Raw genomic sequence first — 17877 nt, forward strand, 5'->3', positions numbered from 1 at the left:
AGTGCTGGCCCACTGAGGTACAATGCTGCAGTTTAACATGAAAACCCCACTCAGACACAGTATACTGACTCCGAGCCGACCAGTCCTTGTTGTAGCCCCTTAATGCCGAGTGCAAGGTTGGTTGGTTGGTTTGTTGTTTAACGCCACACTCAGCAATATTCCAGCTTTATGACGGCAGTCTGTAAATAATTGTGTCTGGACCAGACAATTTAGTGATTGACATCATGAGCATCGATCCACGCAATTGGGATCGATGACATGCATCAACCAAGTCAGCGAGCCTGACCACCCGATCCCGTTAGTCACCTCTTACGACAAGCATAGTCGCCTTTATGGCAAGCATGGGTTGCTGAAGACCTATTCTACCCCGGATCTTCACGGGTCGCCGAGTGCCAGGCAGGGTAACAACAAGTACCATCTTTTAACATCTTTTGGTATGCCGGGGATTGAACCCCTGACCTTCCGCTCTCCAGGCAGACATTCCACCACTAGACCATGGAGGCGGACTTTACTTACAGACATTACTTACAGACCAACATCATATAGCTACAAATTATTGCTGAGTAGGACTTAAAAAAAGTCAGAAATACACACATCATTAACAATTCTGCGTAAATTACATGAGGCACTTGAGACCTTGTGCAGAGATGATGCAAGAACGTTTATTGGACATAATTTATTCCATATAAATACAAAAAGAATAGCTTTATATATGAATGTTTTGTCATAAGCATCAGTTAACACAAGAAAGCTGAAGGTATATTTCATACATTTCCTTTGTTTTGAAGGTTCTCACAAACCAGCTTACAAAGATACTCAAACAGAAACTAAATGTGACCATATAAATATTAAAGCACAAGAAATCTTAAGTGTTCAGTCTATGTTTAATACAGAGTTACACAAAACAGTTTTTTTCTTGGGAAGTTTCTTCAATACGCAACTTACACCATACTATGTACAATTATGTTACACAGACAGCAACGCTACAAGCACACACTGTGAAATAAACATAACATCCTTAAAGAGTTTCAAGTATTTGAAAGCAAACCATACGAACATCTCAACTAAAATCAATTCATTAACAAATGAACATGAATATCAAAATACAGTAAAACCACAGTTATCCATACATTCAACACATCACGGCTCTGTTCTGCAAGGCGATCGTAGCACTAAGATGATCGTAACTCCTATATTTTAACATTGCCTTACGACAGTCATAGCGTTAAGATCGCTTTGTGGAACGGGGCCCAGTGTCCCCTTGTACAAAGTGATCTTAAAGCTAAGATGATCGTAACTCCCTTACCTTAACATAGACTTACGATAGTTGTAGCGCTACCTACAACAGCTCCAAATTGGAGTAACTTTAGCCACTAGTCAAATGTTAAGTGAAATTGATATTTGTCCAGTAAGCTCAGCTAACAATAGTCCACATAGAAACAACTGCAGCTGCAGTGAGAAATGCCAAATGACAAATTTAGGATGTGGACCCAAACAATTTTTGGCACAGACAGTTTGGACTACAATGACGAGATGGCCACCACAGTAACAGTGTTTCACTACTGGAAAATACAACAAAACAAAAATTACTTCCAATTACCATGGTTACCTTGATTCACCAGGTGAGAACAAACTACAGTGACCAGCAACAAAGGCACACAAGGAAACCCATTCAGACAGTGAACCAACACAGTAGAAATGCCCTCAAACTGGGAAACCACTCACAGGGAGCCTACATAGCAGGGGAAACCGTCTCAGACAGGGAAACCATTTATAGGGAACCCACACAGTGGGGAAAACCCTCTCAGACAGGGAACCCACATAACTGAGAAAATCCTCTCAGACAAGGAAACCCTCTCAGACAGGGAACCCACATAGCTGGGAAAACCCTCTCAGACAAGGAAACCCTCTCAGACAGGGAATCCACATAGTTGGGAAAACCCTCTCAGACATGGAGCCCACATACCTGGGAAAACCCTCTCAGACAGGGAAACTGTCTCCGACAGGGAAGCCCATTCAGACAAGGAAACCCTCTCAGCCAGGGAAACCGTCTCAGACAGGGAGCACACAAAGCAGGGGAAACCCTCTCAGCTAGGAAGCAGTGGACTGGCAGTGGCAACAGCAGCAGCACACTACTGTAAACCCTGATCCACAACCTGACCAACAAGGAAATCCATCAGAGCATATGATATGTTCAGATCAGAGATACTTTCACAGGAACAATTACAAGCTGCAAGGTACAGTGAAGTATCCTTCCCAGTTGACTGAGTTGAATGAATGTCCTCTATCCCATGCCTCGGCAAGGTATGTGCCACTTGGGAGAGTAATCAATAACTTTGAGCATTGAATGACTTATCCTTATCACACTATCAAATCTTATTGGAGTTTGTGTAAAAAAATACCCTATGAAGAATAAAATCACAAAGCTGATGTTTGGTGACTTGTGTTGTCTTCATTTGTTTAACACTTGAATGCTCTGTTTAATCAAAGCCATGACTGCAGAGTATTGTGTAGACCTTTGTACACTATCTTACTATTTCATACAGTCACCCAATTGTTCTGCTTAACAAAGAGAACACAGCCAATGTCTCGTGTTCTGCTTAACAATGAGACCACAGCCAATGTTGTATCATGGTCTGCTTTACAATGAGACCACAGCCAATGTTGTCTCGTGTTCTGCTTAACAATGAGACCACAGCCAATGTTGTATCATGGTCTGCTTTACAATGAGACCACAGCCAATGTTGTCTCATGTTCTGCTTTACAATGAGACCACAGCCAATGTTGTCTCATGGTCTGCTTTACAATGAGACCACAGCCAATGTTGTATCATGGTCTGCTTAACAATGAGACCACAGAACTGACGTCTCATGTAAGAACAATACTGATACATTCACCAGAGTTGTTTAGGTAGAGCTATCAAAAAACAAGTGGTTCCATCTCCCTCTCAGTCAACCGTGTCATAATATTCCTCTTCCTCCTCTTCCACGGATGTGCCATTCTGTCCTCCAGCCGCATCCTCTGTGTTCAGGCCCCCGGGCAAGTCTGCTGCGTTGGGCACCCACAGCCCGGACTCAACACACCGCTTCATGTGGTACTCGGCATCTTCTTTGGGCAGATCCAGGATCACTTTCTTCAACAATTCAATGTCTTTTGATTCAAAACAGTTCTTCAAAGTCTGGAAAAAAGAAAAGAAAACTGCAAGTAGGTATTTGGTATATGGAAATGCAGTAAGACATGACAACTCTAGTTTCTTTATCAGTTGGTACAGACGTTAGACAACATACACTATTGCACATAGAATGTCATGGATGATAAAATCAGCTGGACAATCAGAGGCAGAGGTGAAACAACAAAGCCAGAAATCCCTCCCTCAAACCACAGCAAACAAAGAGCAAGTGATAGAAGGGATGCATGTGAATTTGTGCGAGGGATGTATGTGTGTGTGAAAGGGGATGTGTGTGCAGGAGAGGAGATGCTTGTGTGTGAGAGGTGAGGTGAAATGGGGTTCAACTTCGCGTCCAAGATTATTGCACTTTTATAGCGACATGCATGTACGTGTGTGTGTTTGTGTGGCTGCTTGTACTAGTCCGGACTGATGTCGATTTATAGTGCTAGGTCACTGAGATACCATGCCGCAGTTTAACATGAATACCCCACTCAGACACAGTATACTGACTCCGACCCGATCAGTCCTTGTGTTAGCCCCTTAATGCCGAGCGCCAGACAGGGTAACAACAAGTACAATCTTTTAACATCGTTTGGTATGACGCGGCTGGGAATCGAACCCCGGACCTTCCGCTCTCCGGATGGACGCTCTACCACTAGTCCACAGAGGTGGTCTTTGTGTGTGAGAGAGGGTATGTGTGTATGAGAGTGGATGCATGCATCAGAGATGATTCTGTGAGAAGATACGCTTGTGTGTGAGGGATGCAGGAGTCCGGAGAAATGGGTGAGACAGGGATCAGTTGTACAGACAGGTGTACGCCATGTTGCAGACAGTTGTACATACCTCAGGTAGTGTCTCCAGCACCTCCAGGGGGTCAAGGCCACCAGGTCCCAGACGTTTCTGTCGCTCCTCCTGAAAAACATGATGTGTAGCTGTGTACATTAAGGAGAGACTAAAGAGAATGCAAAATTTAACATGCCGTGTTCACTTCTGACAGAATTATCAAGAAAGTATCAACCTTCGAAGATTGCAAAATATCAAAGTTGTTTACCACTGAGCCTGTTTCTTGAACAGTTAATGTGAGATACACTGTTATTGTCTATGGGAAGTCTAGGGACTGATCTCAATCCTATACTCTACAAGAGTCATCAGGAGATGACGTATGTCCCCGGTCTGGAGCAATTCTGAAATGGAGTTTGGCTACTTATGCCCTACTTTTGGTGCAATGTCATTGGATACCTTCAATTCAGTGAAGAAAAACATAACGCTGTTCAGTATTTTTCAATATCCCAACGGTTTTGGAGTTCTGCTCTGGAAACAAGCACTACCCTCATTTTTTTCAACTTTCAATGAAAATAAAAAACAAAAAGTACTTTTAAAAATATACCAAATCATCAAAAGGCACCAGTTCACCACTTGACAAAATTTCATCTAGAAATATTTAATGGTTTTGGAGTTCAGTCCGGGAACAAGCACCAGGCTCATTTTCAATAAAGTCAAACTTATCATCATGAAAACCGAAAAAAATAAAAAAAATAAAAATCCCAAATCAGACACCAGTTCATCAATAGACTAACCTGTATAGCAAGTTTCTTCAAGAAATATTCAACGATTTTGGAGTTCTTCCCTGGAAACAAGTACTACCCTCATTTTCAGTAAACTCCAACTTATCGTAATGGAAAAAAAATCAAATAAATCTTTTTCAAAAATCACAAATCATCAAAAGGCACCAGCTCCCCCCCTAGACTGATCAATATAGCAAGTTTCAACAAGAAATATTTAACGATTTTGGAGTTCTGCTCCGGAAATGGAACATGGACGGATGGAAGCACATGGTGATCGATATCTCTCCGTTTTTCAAACAGGGGGGATAAAAAGGCATGTACCGGGTAATCACAGTAATAACTTATGTTATTGCTTTGCAGAAGTGAATTGTATCAGACAACATTACATTAGCTCCACACTGATGACAGGACCAATGAACAAGGTGAGGATTTTATGTAAAACACCAGTACCCCTGAATTTAAGAAGATAAGGACTCTTAAAGAAAATCACAATTGTGAACAAAATTATGTTTTTTTCCAAATTTGTCTCTCAAGTGTGCTTACCGGTAGTTCAAATGAATCCTAGATCTGGTGAAAATATTTTCTGACCAATGAAACCTAAAAAAAATTAAGTCCTACGATTGTATTTTTTGTTTGTTTTATGCTGTGTGTCAGCAAAATTCCATCTGTCTCACAACGGTAGGAAATAATCGCCGACCAGGCAAACCAGTGGTCACCCCAGTCCGTTATTTACAGGCTGCATTCACACAAACATCTCTCAAACAAAGGATCAAACATCAGATATATGTTCAGACCTACTGACTCTAGATACACAAGTAATACAGCATTTGTACACTATGGGTATTTTCAAGACTTCCGCAATGGCAGTCTGACGATGGCGTCCAGGTTATAGCTCAACTTGTCTGTCATTTGTGGAGCTAATGTACCCATTAAGATACGTGTTACAATTGATCTTCAGCAACCCATGCGTTTCGTAAGAGGAGACTAAAGGGAACGTGTGGTCAGACTCAGTGACTTGGTTGACGCATGTCATCGTATCCCAGTTATGTAGATCGATGCTCATGATGTCAATCACTGGACTGTCTCGTCCATACTTGATATTTACAGACAGCCATCATATAGCTGGAATATTGCTGAGTGCAGGGTTAAACAACAAACAAACAGTGGAGCTAATGACACACACTGATGGATCTATCAAGGGAGGTGTCTTACCTCCTCATACTCCTTCATAGCTTCCTCTACCCGGGCCTTCGCTCTTGTCGCCACGCGACCTTTGAAGGCCGACAGCTCATCGTTGAAAGCATCCATGTACTGCTTCTCCCCTAGCTTGATCCTAAAACACCAACACGACAGTCATGTATGTTATCAATGCTGCAACAACATTTCTAAAACTGCTGTAACACATCAATGTCTTTCCATTGAATGACAACAAGTCTATGCAGATGGTGATCAAGGTTTTACAACAATATAAACAATATTGAGCGATATATATCCAGTCAAAACGTGGTAGGGGACACTGAAGAAATACAGTTGGATTCCAATGAAAATAATTCCATTCATCATAATGGATACCATGTCCATCAATGTAACATGAGACTGCAGCTGTGAAAATGGCATTAACCATAACAGTAACAGTGACATTGACCTTAGACCTTGACAGTGACATTGACCTTGGACTTTGACATTGACCTAAGACCTTGACCCTGACATTGACCCTGATGGTGTGTAAAATTGACCCTGACCGTGTGATACATCTGACCCCGACCGTGACCTACCTAGAGAAGAATGCCCGGACACAGCTACGCGGGTCACATTCCAGGGACCTGGCCAGCTCCAGGATAAATTGCATGACAATCACCTGGTGAGCTACATGGGACATCAGCTCATGTTTCTGAAACACAAATGAAGAAATGGAAAGTTGGATTAGAATTAGAAAGATAGTGAAGCTGAAGAGGAACTCTGCCTACCATTATCTGTTAAGAATTGGAAATTCCAATAAATTGTACATTTATTTACTTTTCCTATCTTACATGTGGAAACATGCATGAACAAAGTTTCCAGCTTCTGAAAAACAATTCACCCGAACACATCCCAGCATCACCATGGTCATGCACCCAACAACTGCATCACACGTAATCTAGTGTGTAGCTCCTCCTTACATGATCTGATAACGTGTCTATCTCTACCACATCATTCTCTTTTATCAGAGCTAACAGGCTAGAGGAGCTAAGATGCATGGATGGTCGGGTGGGAATATAGCATGTGAGATAGGATAAGTATAAAAATATACAATTTATTGGAAAGTTTCCAAATTTTTACATTTATCCTATCTCACACTATGCATTTATCCCCAGTTGGAAGGTGGGTGCAGATACTCTAGCCTATAAAGACTACAACCGCGAGACGTACAAGGAAGCTGGTGCTAAACAGTGAAATAAATAAATCATTTAAAACACTGCCCAGTTATCATAAATGACAATATCTTGTGAGCAGGAAAACACACCACCAACTGGTGAAATGATCCTGATATGCTAGTTAGATGTAAAGGCATGTGATCGGGTATAACATGCGGAACATGTTTTCACGTATGACATCGTTACATGAAAACAAGCAATACAGCGTACGAGTTATAATCAATCCAGAGGGGGGCTCCAGTCAATCAGTTCTACAAGACAGGACACAATGCTATCTCCCACAGACAATAGCATGTGACTGCTCAGCATCTCTTTCAACGCTTCGTCAAGGCTATCAATCACACCCAATGATTGGAGACGGAAAAAGTATGTCCCAGCTGTTCAGTGTGTGACCATGGTGAGGCTGGGATGTGTTTGGGTGAATTGTTTTTTAGAAGCTGGAAACTTGTTGTAGCACATTTTCACATAGGATCAAAAAAGAAAGAAGAAAAGCATAGTGTAAGACAGGATAAGTGTAAAATTGTTTACATAACAAGAGACATAAATTACTAAAATTTCAATTGGCAATGGCATGTGGATTTTTCAGACAACAGAGCATGGAAATACTGGCAATATCTCCATGTTGTCTGATCTCTGCCATGTCTCGGAGAGAGATTACTGACCTCTTCTATTTCGAGATCCACACACCACAGCACCAGGTAGTTGGCAGTCTCGTCACACACTAGGTCCGGCGTGTCGGCCAGGAACTGCTGGCTGTCCTCGTAGCGTTTCAGCATCCCATACTTCTTAATCTTGTCTTTATATTTGTTGGAGAACTCTTTCTGGAAGCAGTCACAGACAACTCCTATGATATAACAAGCCACTGTTTGCGCTGACTGACACAAATTATTATAACGCAGGACATTTCAATTAATATACTGAACAACAAAAGTTCCTGTGACTTTGAATAAGATTTAATGCAAATTTATGTTTTTTACCAAATCTGAAACAATTTCGGTTTGCAACAGATAAAAGAATTCTGTAAGTGTTCAAATGGTTTAATTTGCCAGAAAATGCGCGATTTCATAAAAACATGAACATGCCAAAATTTCAATTTACAAATCAAAAGCGTGTGTCTCGTCCTCTGGTTGCGATGCAAGCAACACATCTTCGTCTCATGGAATGGACCAGGTGTCGCACAAAGACCTGTGAGATATCTGTCCATATCTGCTGGAGCATGTTTCAACGTTGCTGGAGTGTCTGTGGAACACGTGGTTCACGTCGAAGGCGCCGATCCATCTCATGCCACATGTGCTCGATTGGTGAGAGATTAGGGGAGCGAGCTTGCCAGGAGATGACATTCACGTTGTTTTGTTGAAGAGAATCCTGAACAAGTCAAGCAATATGAGGCCGGGCGTTGTCACGTTGAAAGGTAATACCAGGACCATGACGACGCAAAAACGGTAGAACAACAGGGCCCATGATCTCGTCGCGGTAGCGCTGTCCATTGAGATTTCCCTCTAACACTATCAAACGGGTCCTCTCTCTTGCTATAATTCCACCCCATACCATAACACTGCCGCTCCCAAAACGATCTTCTTCCATGACACAGTGATTGACGTAACATTCACCTCGACGTCGGTACACTCGAATCCGTCCATCGCTGTGGCTGAGGTGAAAATGAGACTCGTCAGTGAATAGAACCTGTCCCCACTGCATGGCCGTCCAGCGTAGACGCTGTCTGAACCACTGTAGACGTGCTTGACGATGGTTTCCTGTCAAAATGGGACGTCTGGCGGGTCTTCTGGCGACAATCCCTGCACATCTGAGGCGACGATATACAATTTGTGAAGATATTCGTCGAAGGCCAGGGATGCTTCTTGCAGTCACTGTTGCTGGCTGGAATCGATTTTGTAGGTGTGTTGTTCGAATCCAAACACCAAATGGTGTTTCTGAGGATGTTAAATTGTCTTGCAACATCACGTTGACTCAATCCTGCTTTAAGCATACCAATGGCTCGTAGACGCTCATTTTCGGACAGGCGTCGCATTTCGTAATGTTGAATAATTGCGTAATTTTGTTGTTTATCTGAGTGGTTGTCAGCACGATGCTAAACAATGCATATGGAATCCGGTTAATGCACATGTTTTTATACCCATTCTTGGGTAGTGAAATGCATGGGACTTGCATAAAAGTCAACTTTTGCATGGAATGTATGCTTTTCTGTAGCAGTTGCGTCTTTGTGACTTGATTCCATACATGTACTACAATATTGAAAACCAAACTTTACTTGTTTGAAAAATACACTAAAATATTGGTGTCACAGGAACTTTTGTTGTTGAGTATATGTCATGGATTTATCTGGAGCTGCCCAGATGTTGATGTTCGGCGCCAAGACTGCCGTCATTGTCCCAAATGGAATTAGAAATTTGTCAATTTATGTCCTGTTGTAATAATTAAATTTTTGTTATGTACATTGTAATTCCTGTATTCTGATTAGCTGAAATTGGTCATGTGTTATTGCATACATTTCCCCATGAATGTAAAAAAATAAGTCAAGCCCACCGAAGCGGACTATTACTACAGAGTGCCGGGGAATCCCAAAATTATAATCAAGGGAAATCGCTTTCTTCTCATGTGTATCGTCATGCACAAGACATTTAGAGAAATTCATTCGTATTCATTTCTAAACTACCTTTTAGACTGAAGACCGAGAAGAAATAAAACAGCAAACATGTAGGCTTGCTTGACTGTTTTTTTGTCCGCTCGCCTGGGTTCCAAAAATTTCATGTCTTTGGGATTCATTTCTAACCCGCATTTTTCCAACAGTGTCTATGCGGATTCATACAGTTTGCACATAAGTTTTTTTATTCATATCTTAATGAACAAATTTTTTTTTATTAAAATGAACAGTCAATACTTAAATAACTAATGTAATGGCTCTGTAGAGGTGACTAGTATTTCACTGACCGGTTTAGGGTTAAAAAAGATTTTTCCCCAAGTGTTTGCCAAAGGCACTTAGTTTGGAAACCTAGAAAAATCTACGTATGTTGTTTGTACCAGTTTAGCAATATTCCAGCTTTATTATATATATGAAGGCAGTCTGGCTAATAAAGTCTGGTCCAGACAAACCAGTGATTGATATTATGAGAAACACTCACAAGTCTTAGTCATGAAATAGGTACAGTGGCATCTGTCCACACCAGACTCGGCTAAATTTGAATTTAGGTGAAAACCGGACTTTCCCCCCGGTCCACTCATTTCTTTACATATTATCATTACTACAAACTACATGACCTACAACTCTCTAATTAGGACTTTCTACACTTCAGACTAAAAATACAGTCCCAACTACCAATTTACTAATAAAAAGACCGGATCAGACCAGGGCCCACTTGCACAAAGCGATCTCTCGGGCAAAATATATGCTGTTCGGACCTCGAGTCTTGGGATAAATAGGAACAGTTTTATAACCTGATGTAGTACTGTCACTTAGGAGATACACAGGCAGTGTTATCAATTTAGAGCTGGTTTACCTGTAAATATTTACCACAATATATTCAAGTTGGAACTGCTCATTGTGATGCAGAAAATATGTCGGCTATAGAAGAAAGCAAAATTTCAACCTCTATGATGTCCCTAAAACTTAAAATAAACTTTTTAAGTCGATTTCTATCAAGATTTTGCACAGAATGTTTTGCTACACACACTTTGAGTATTAGAGTTACCACAGATCTGTATTTATTTACCTATAATTGTAAATTGGCAACTACAAAGAAGCATTTTTCTATAAATATCATCTTCCTGGGGATGTGGTCTTCAGGTCGTTTCAAGGAGAGATTGTTATTGTGATTTGAAACCTCTGATTGACCAATCAGAATAAAATGTTTACCAAATTAATGGTAGAATCATCCTCTATTATTGTAAACATGTCCAAGTTACAGTGTGAAGACCTACCTGTTTCTTGGCTTTCTCATCATCTGAGAGTGTTTCTGGTGCAGGCTTGGGCTTGTTGATCACCTGCAGAGGGCAACAATATGTCAATGACATCACTTGGCTCAAAACCCATATACCATTGTATTATATATGATACACAGTAGAAAAGATGTTGTTGAAAGCTGTACAAGGTACTCACTGTTTTTGACATTCCATCATGACATATTGTGTCGATGTTAAGGGGAGTTAGCTGGAACATAGAAAGACAGACATCAAACCTCAAGGGAAATCAACAGTCACCTCAGACAAAACTGTCCTGTCTTGCCATGCATACAGATAAATATGTCCCACCTCTCAGTCTCCAACTGTCCCACCTGTCTAAATGTACAACTGTCACACCTCACAGTCTACAACTGTCCCATCCTACAGCCTACAACTGTCCCATCCTACAGCCTACAACTGTCCAATCTTACAGTCTACAACTGTCCCACATCACATTCTACAAGTACAACTGTCCCACATCAAAGTCTACAACTGTCCCATCCTACAGCCTACAACCGTCCCATCTTACAGTCTACAACTGTCCCACATCACATTCTAAATGTACAACTGTCACACCTCACAGTCTACAACTGTCCCATCCTACAGCCTACAACTGTCCCATCCTACAGCCTACAACTGTCCCACCCTACAGCCTACACCTGTCCCATCCTACAGCCTACAACTGTCCCATCCTACAGTCTACAACTGTCCCATCCTACAGTCTACATCTGTCCCATCCTACAGCCTACAACTGTCCCACCTCACAGTCTAAATGTACAACTGTCACACCCCACAGTCTACAACTGTCCCATCCTACAGCCTACAATTGACCCATCCTACAGTTTACAACTGTCCCATCCTACAGCCTACAACTGTCCCATTCCTACAGCCTACAACTGTCCCATCTTACAGTCTACAACTGTCCCACATCACATTCTACATGTACAACTGTCCCACATCAAAGTCTACAACTGTCCCATCCTACAGCCCACAACCGTCCCATCTTACAGTCTACAACTGTCCCACATCACATTCTAAATGTACAACTGTCACACCTCACAGCCTACAACTGTCCCATACTACAGCCTACAACTGTCCCATCTTACAGTCTACAACTGTCCCACATCACATTCTAGATGTACAACTGTCCCACCTCACAGTCTACAACTGTCCCACCTCACAGTCTACAACTGTCCCATCCTACAGACTAGAACTGTCCCACCTCACAGTCTAGATGTGCAACTGTCCCACATCACAGTCTACAACTGTCCCATCCTACAGTCTACAACTGTCCCACATCACAGTCTGGATGTGCAACTGTCCCATCTTACCTTTTCCTCTTTCAAGAGTTCTGCTTCTTTTTTCTTGAAGTCACTTTCTTGTTTCTCCAACTCAGACACTTCTATCTTCAACTTCTCCAGGTCAGTTGATGCTTGCTGTAGTTAAAATAAAACACACATCAACATGATCAATTCTATAAAACCACCAATCCGTCTAAGGCACACTTGCCTGTTATGACAAGCCTAGGTCAGGAATAACACACTCAGTTGAAACGTGGTCGTAGATTCCTCCAGCATAACTATGAGCAAAGTTTGGGGACACATGAGACATAAGAAACTTGAATTGAAAAGCTTCACATCTCCACGTGTGAAAGCAGTGTGGTGTCACTGAATGTTGTTTCCTGTTCTTATCCCACCCTGGTCCAGTCATCCAGGAGATAAACATACCATGTTTTCAATGTAGAACTAGGTTACCTGTAGATTTATCTGAGCTAAATTGAATTTGGAACCGAACCGAGGTTTCAAATGTTAAATTAAGCGCGGTTTAAGCATTGCAAATCCTGCAATCGACCGAAATCTGCATTGCACTTTTTTAACCGGATGTTGATTTCAAATATTTGTACAAGTATCACTTGTCCCCAACTTGATTCAAATAAAAAAGATATGATCATGGATTCGAATGCCAAATTCACCCTACAGTAAACTACGTTTATAAAACAAACACGCATATAATGAAATGTTGGATAAAACAAACTTTTTTTTTGTCCTGTCCATTTGCTGTATATATATTTATATATATGCATAACAAACTTCGGTTATAATGAACTAAAATTAGTGGTCCCTTTGAATTCATTATAAACGTAGTTTACAGTTTATGTTTCTAGGGTTGTCCGCACCATACGGTTTTACCCGTACTCAAAAGTTGTACTAAAGTCATAAATGTCTAAGACCTGCATCTTCTCAGACTTTTGTCTCTCATCATCTCAAAATATCCTACCTCCTCTGCCTCTTTCAGCCTGTGTTTCACTTCAACTAACTTCTGCTGATGTCTGTAAACAATAAAACAATTCGTCACTTCAACATGTTCATAATCTGAAGGCCATACAAAGATATAATTTCTAAGCTTGGCTAAAATCACTTTTCGAATCAAAACATCAAAATGAGATGTCATGGGCATGACACGGTTCAAGCATCATCATGCTTTAACTATAATAGTTCAAATTGTAGCCTTGAGAACTTGTTCAGAATTATATTTCTCAAATGCTACTAGTCAATGAGGACTACCATCATTGGATCTTTACTTAATTAAAGAAGTCTTGGGCTAGCAGACTGGCATAAAATTTTGAAGACTGGTTATTGTGTATAAATCATGATTTAGTGAATCGACGTTCATATCACTATTTTGTACCTCAAAAGATGTAGGTCTAGATCTATACACAATTATATTTAGTATGTGTGACTTCATGTTCACACTGACAGCCATACAACAATCAGCCATATCAGGGAATAAAATAATTCCTCAAAACGAGAGGTGTGTATGCTCAACATGCTCTACAGGAACAAATTTTGTAGTGTCTTCACAACAAATATGTTCCAATAATATCCTCATTAGATGAGAAAGATCTGTTATGAACTACCTCAGTAAGTCAGTCACAATGACAGCGAGTCATAATACATTTATATCAAGTACAAGATGTCAAAATGGCTGATACGATAAAGTGACGAGAGGGATTTCCAAAGTTGTTAATGAATCTGTGGCTATTACAAGTGTTAGTCATCACTGATCAATTGGCTGATCATTGAAAAGTGATTGTAAAGATGTGTCCAATAGATACTAAGGTAAATTCATAGATTACTGTAGACTGTCACTGTAATCTAGACACAGATCGTGTCGATACTTCGTTTTGTTCTCTCTGATGGGTAGTAGTGAGGATATCCTTGAAGGGCATGCAATCAAACTCTCTGACTTATCCCAATGTATGCTAAAACACTAAGTTCAAGATTAAAGTGAGTGAGTGAGTTGGGTTTAACGCTGCTTTTAACAGTATTCCAGTTATATCACGGCGTGTCAGCTTAATGTCGGAGGAAAGCCCGAAGTGATGCAGGTCTCTGACGTTTACCACTTCTGTGAAACCCACGAGCACGGGTTTGGTGCTGACAAACCTAGAAACATAATCGGGGCGAACCGGGATTCGAACCCACAATCATAGGTTTCTGGTGTGCCTAAGGGACGCAACTCTGCACAGCGAATTGCGGCGCCTTAGACGACTGGGCCACCCGTGCCCCCTTCAAGATTAAAGGGTCTAATTGATGAGAAACAATGCTTCTGTATTTATTTGTAATAGGGAATTCCCAGGGGTTCCCAGGTAATGTAGAAATAGTCTGTCAGTGTTTACGTCATTTCAAGAATAGAGTTTCATGAAAAAAATGTGTGTCGTTCATACACTTATGAACTTCAGTTTCGTGGCCATGTGACCAAACTCTCGTCAGACGGAAAAGCCATATATCAGGTAAAATGATTAAATCTTCCCAACACAGCAAGATAGTGTTCATGGTACTCACTTGTTAAAATCCTTAGTCAAATCATCTTTCTTTTTCTTTTGTTGTTCCATCCTGTCCACCCTGGCCTGGTGGCGCCATCGATGCAAACTGGCTGTGTCAATGTTTGGGTGAGTGTCATCCTCATCATCGGAGATCTTAAACGTGGTAAGTGTCAAAACAATACAATGAAACCCATCATTAACAATGCCCCAAGTCAAGGCCAAAGCAACGGCTCATAATACCATTCATATCTGGCAGCCCATATTGCTTGAAATGAAATAATATGAAATTCAAATAATGCTATCTTTGTGTTTATTGATATAAATAAGTACCCGGTAGCAATTTTTTTATGTTTAGATGCGACAGAAAAAGATCATACCCCTTCCAAACTAATGTTTTGTGTGGATAGAGAAACAGGATTCGCGCATCCCACATTGTTTTTGGGGCATAACTCGGATACCGTTCAACATGTCTTCATGAAACTGTGTATATACACGAGAAATGCTCTGTATTGGTGCATCTTGCTATTACGGAAGTGTTTCAATTTATAGTTTTTGCATTTCAAAGGCAACAAGTAGGGCTTATGATTCAATATTCAGAGATTTCAGCTATCATACAGCCATGATTGAATTCCAGCTTAAAATAGGTCCCCTGCAATCTGTGCTTGTTGTGAGGGGCAACGTAATGGTTACCAAAATGGATGTTGGCAGCCTCAAACCTTATTATTTTTAATCATTTTCTGTTGACTCCAAACATAAATAAATGGCTTTATTGAGGCTTATTTACAATAACAATAAAAACAAAGATAGCGTTGTTTGTGTTTCATATGCATTTGTCGATAGAAGCACAGTATCATCGGTATATACAATTAAAGTTGAAATGCAACCTCCTTGCAAGAAAATGAAACCGCATGTTTTCTGCTGGGGAGTACTAAATACAGCTTGTAGAAGACCCATGCTGATACAAATCGATTGCATGCGCACACCATGTCTACATGTCAACTCGCAATCGTTGAAACATGAACAGGTTACCGGTCTGATATTGCCCCAAGTTGTGGCAAAATCATTATGACAAGAAGTTGAAGTACGTGTAAGACAGGGAAATTATCTGGTAATACAGCGATACCAACCTTTCAGTCTCAAACCAACGGGGATTTATCTTTTTTTAAATCCTGAGGGAAATACGAGGGTAATCCGCCACCACAGTCTGAATAAGATTTGTGAAGGTGGTGTCCTTGTATGTAGGGTCATGTCTTGACTGCAGGACTGTAACCCTTGTTACCTCACAGGTTGTCACTTGTATGCATAATGGGGGACCTGTTTCGCGTACACATAACCGCCTCTAATGTTCATAATTAGGCTACGTTCTTCTGAAGTCTGATGCTGGTCTACACTAGGCTTGTCAGACTGCAAATTACATAGGCCTAAATCATGAATCTCGGTTACATGTAGCACATATACGTGTCTACAAGCTTTATTTATTATAATAATAAAACATCAGTGAGTACAGTAATTGACAGTTATACATGTAGTATGCTTGTTATTGAATGACGTGAAAGAAAATGCCAGACATGAATTTTAAGCTATGTCAGATATCAGTACATGTATGCAATATTTCGCAACTATTTCACATGACGTTATTTTAGACACGCATTCCTTTGCGAAGACTGGGCCTTGACCTGCATGAATATTTGTTGGGCTACTGTCACTTTCGAAACATTTTCGTCATAATGATCGTACACAATGGGTTTGTGTTTTAGAGATCGAAAACTGGACATTTCTCTTACATCTGAGCGGGTTCCCGTTATCATAGAGCTCCGAATCCCATGACGGCGCGACAAAACAATTTTTACTCAAAATAGAATACATAGATCATATGTGTATCTAAATGCGTACCTCGATGTGATCCCACTTGCTGTAATTAATCTGCGACATAGTGTGGAAGGGACGATGCCTCTGATCAGGAAGTTATAATTCGGAAGTAAGGCCGAACGCAGTGAACTTTTCACTACACTCTGATTGGCTAAAAAGTAAGCAGTGAATATTCTAGAATTCACTCGTCAATTTTATATTCGTTCACTTTGTTCCAAAGTGGGACCCAGGTAGTGCATGTTCTTGCTGTACAACTACCACCACATGTTCAGCAAATAAATAATAGCAGACACACTAACGAAATAAAAGCGCAGTTCGTTCTGTATATAGTAAGTTGGGGAATTATAGGTATAATATTCTGCTGTTTCTGTGAGCCCTATCGATAAAGGGTTGTAGTCAAACAGCCACCAAAAATAAAAGTCAAAACGGCCACCAAAAAGTCCATTCGTCACCGCTCGCCCCTTTTCATTCGGCTATTCCCGGAATAACACGAGTTGGTCGCGAATGCAAAAAGTCATAACGTTACGGAAACAGGACAAAAGTCTAAAGGTCCGTGAAAATAATAAATGAATATCGAGTGTGAACAGGTGGGACAACAGCTGATGATGGTTCCCGTTTTGGCCTGCTCTCCCTATATTAATTGTGTATAAATTAAATATGTACGACTAATGCACGAGCACACGTAATTTAAAGTATCACAAAGCATGATATTGGTAATAATACCACATTGTGTTGTAATCATGTATGTGATTATGCAATTAAATGTATGCATCAGATGAGATAATCGATGTGCTTTGGGTTACCGGATGTGGTTTTAGCAAGTATCGGTTGCGGAAGCCGCAAACCCTCTCATCTTCGCCTTATATTATTACTGACCGGACCGCCTCCGTGGTCTAGTGGTAGAGCGTCCGCCCGGAGAGCGGAAGGTCCGGAGTTCGATCACCGACCGCGTCATACCAAAAGACGTTAAAAGATGGTACTTGTTGTTAACCTGTCTGGCGCTCGGCGTTAAGGGGCTAAAACAAGGACTGGTCGGCTCGGAGTCAGTATACTGTGTCTGAGTGGGGTATTCATGTTAAA

The 17877-nt window shown here is 40.9% G+C and overlaps 1 protein-coding gene across 1 annotated transcript; it reads right to left on the reverse strand.

The window, feature by feature from the left end:
• Positions 1–661: 661 nt before the first annotated feature.
• On the reverse strand, positions 662–16971 carry LOC124128364 (hsp90 co-chaperone Cdc37-like). The gene is made up of 11 exons (XM_048383884.1): positions 16822–16971; positions 14948–15081; positions 13383–13434; positions 12437–12541; positions 11263–11313; positions 11085–11147; positions 7811–7969; positions 6510–6625; positions 5947–6067; positions 4013–4081; positions 662–3178 (listed from the first exon to the last, which is right to left on the reverse strand). Exons 1-11 carry the CDS (start codon positions 16858–16860, stop codon positions 2948–2950), a joined length of 1140 nt encoding a protein of 379 aa, XP_048239841.1. The 5' UTR covers positions 16861–16971; the 3' UTR covers positions 662–2947.
• Positions 16972–17877: the final 906 nt, after the last annotated feature.

Source organism: Haliotis rufescens, unplaced genomic scaffold (assembly GCF_023055435.1).
Source record: "Haliotis rufescens isolate VD_foot unplaced genomic scaffold, xgHalRufe1.0.p SCAF_5, whole genome shotgun sequence".
Taxonomy (NCBI): Eukaryota; Metazoa; Mollusca; class Gastropoda; order Lepetellida; family Haliotidae; genus Haliotis; species Haliotis rufescens.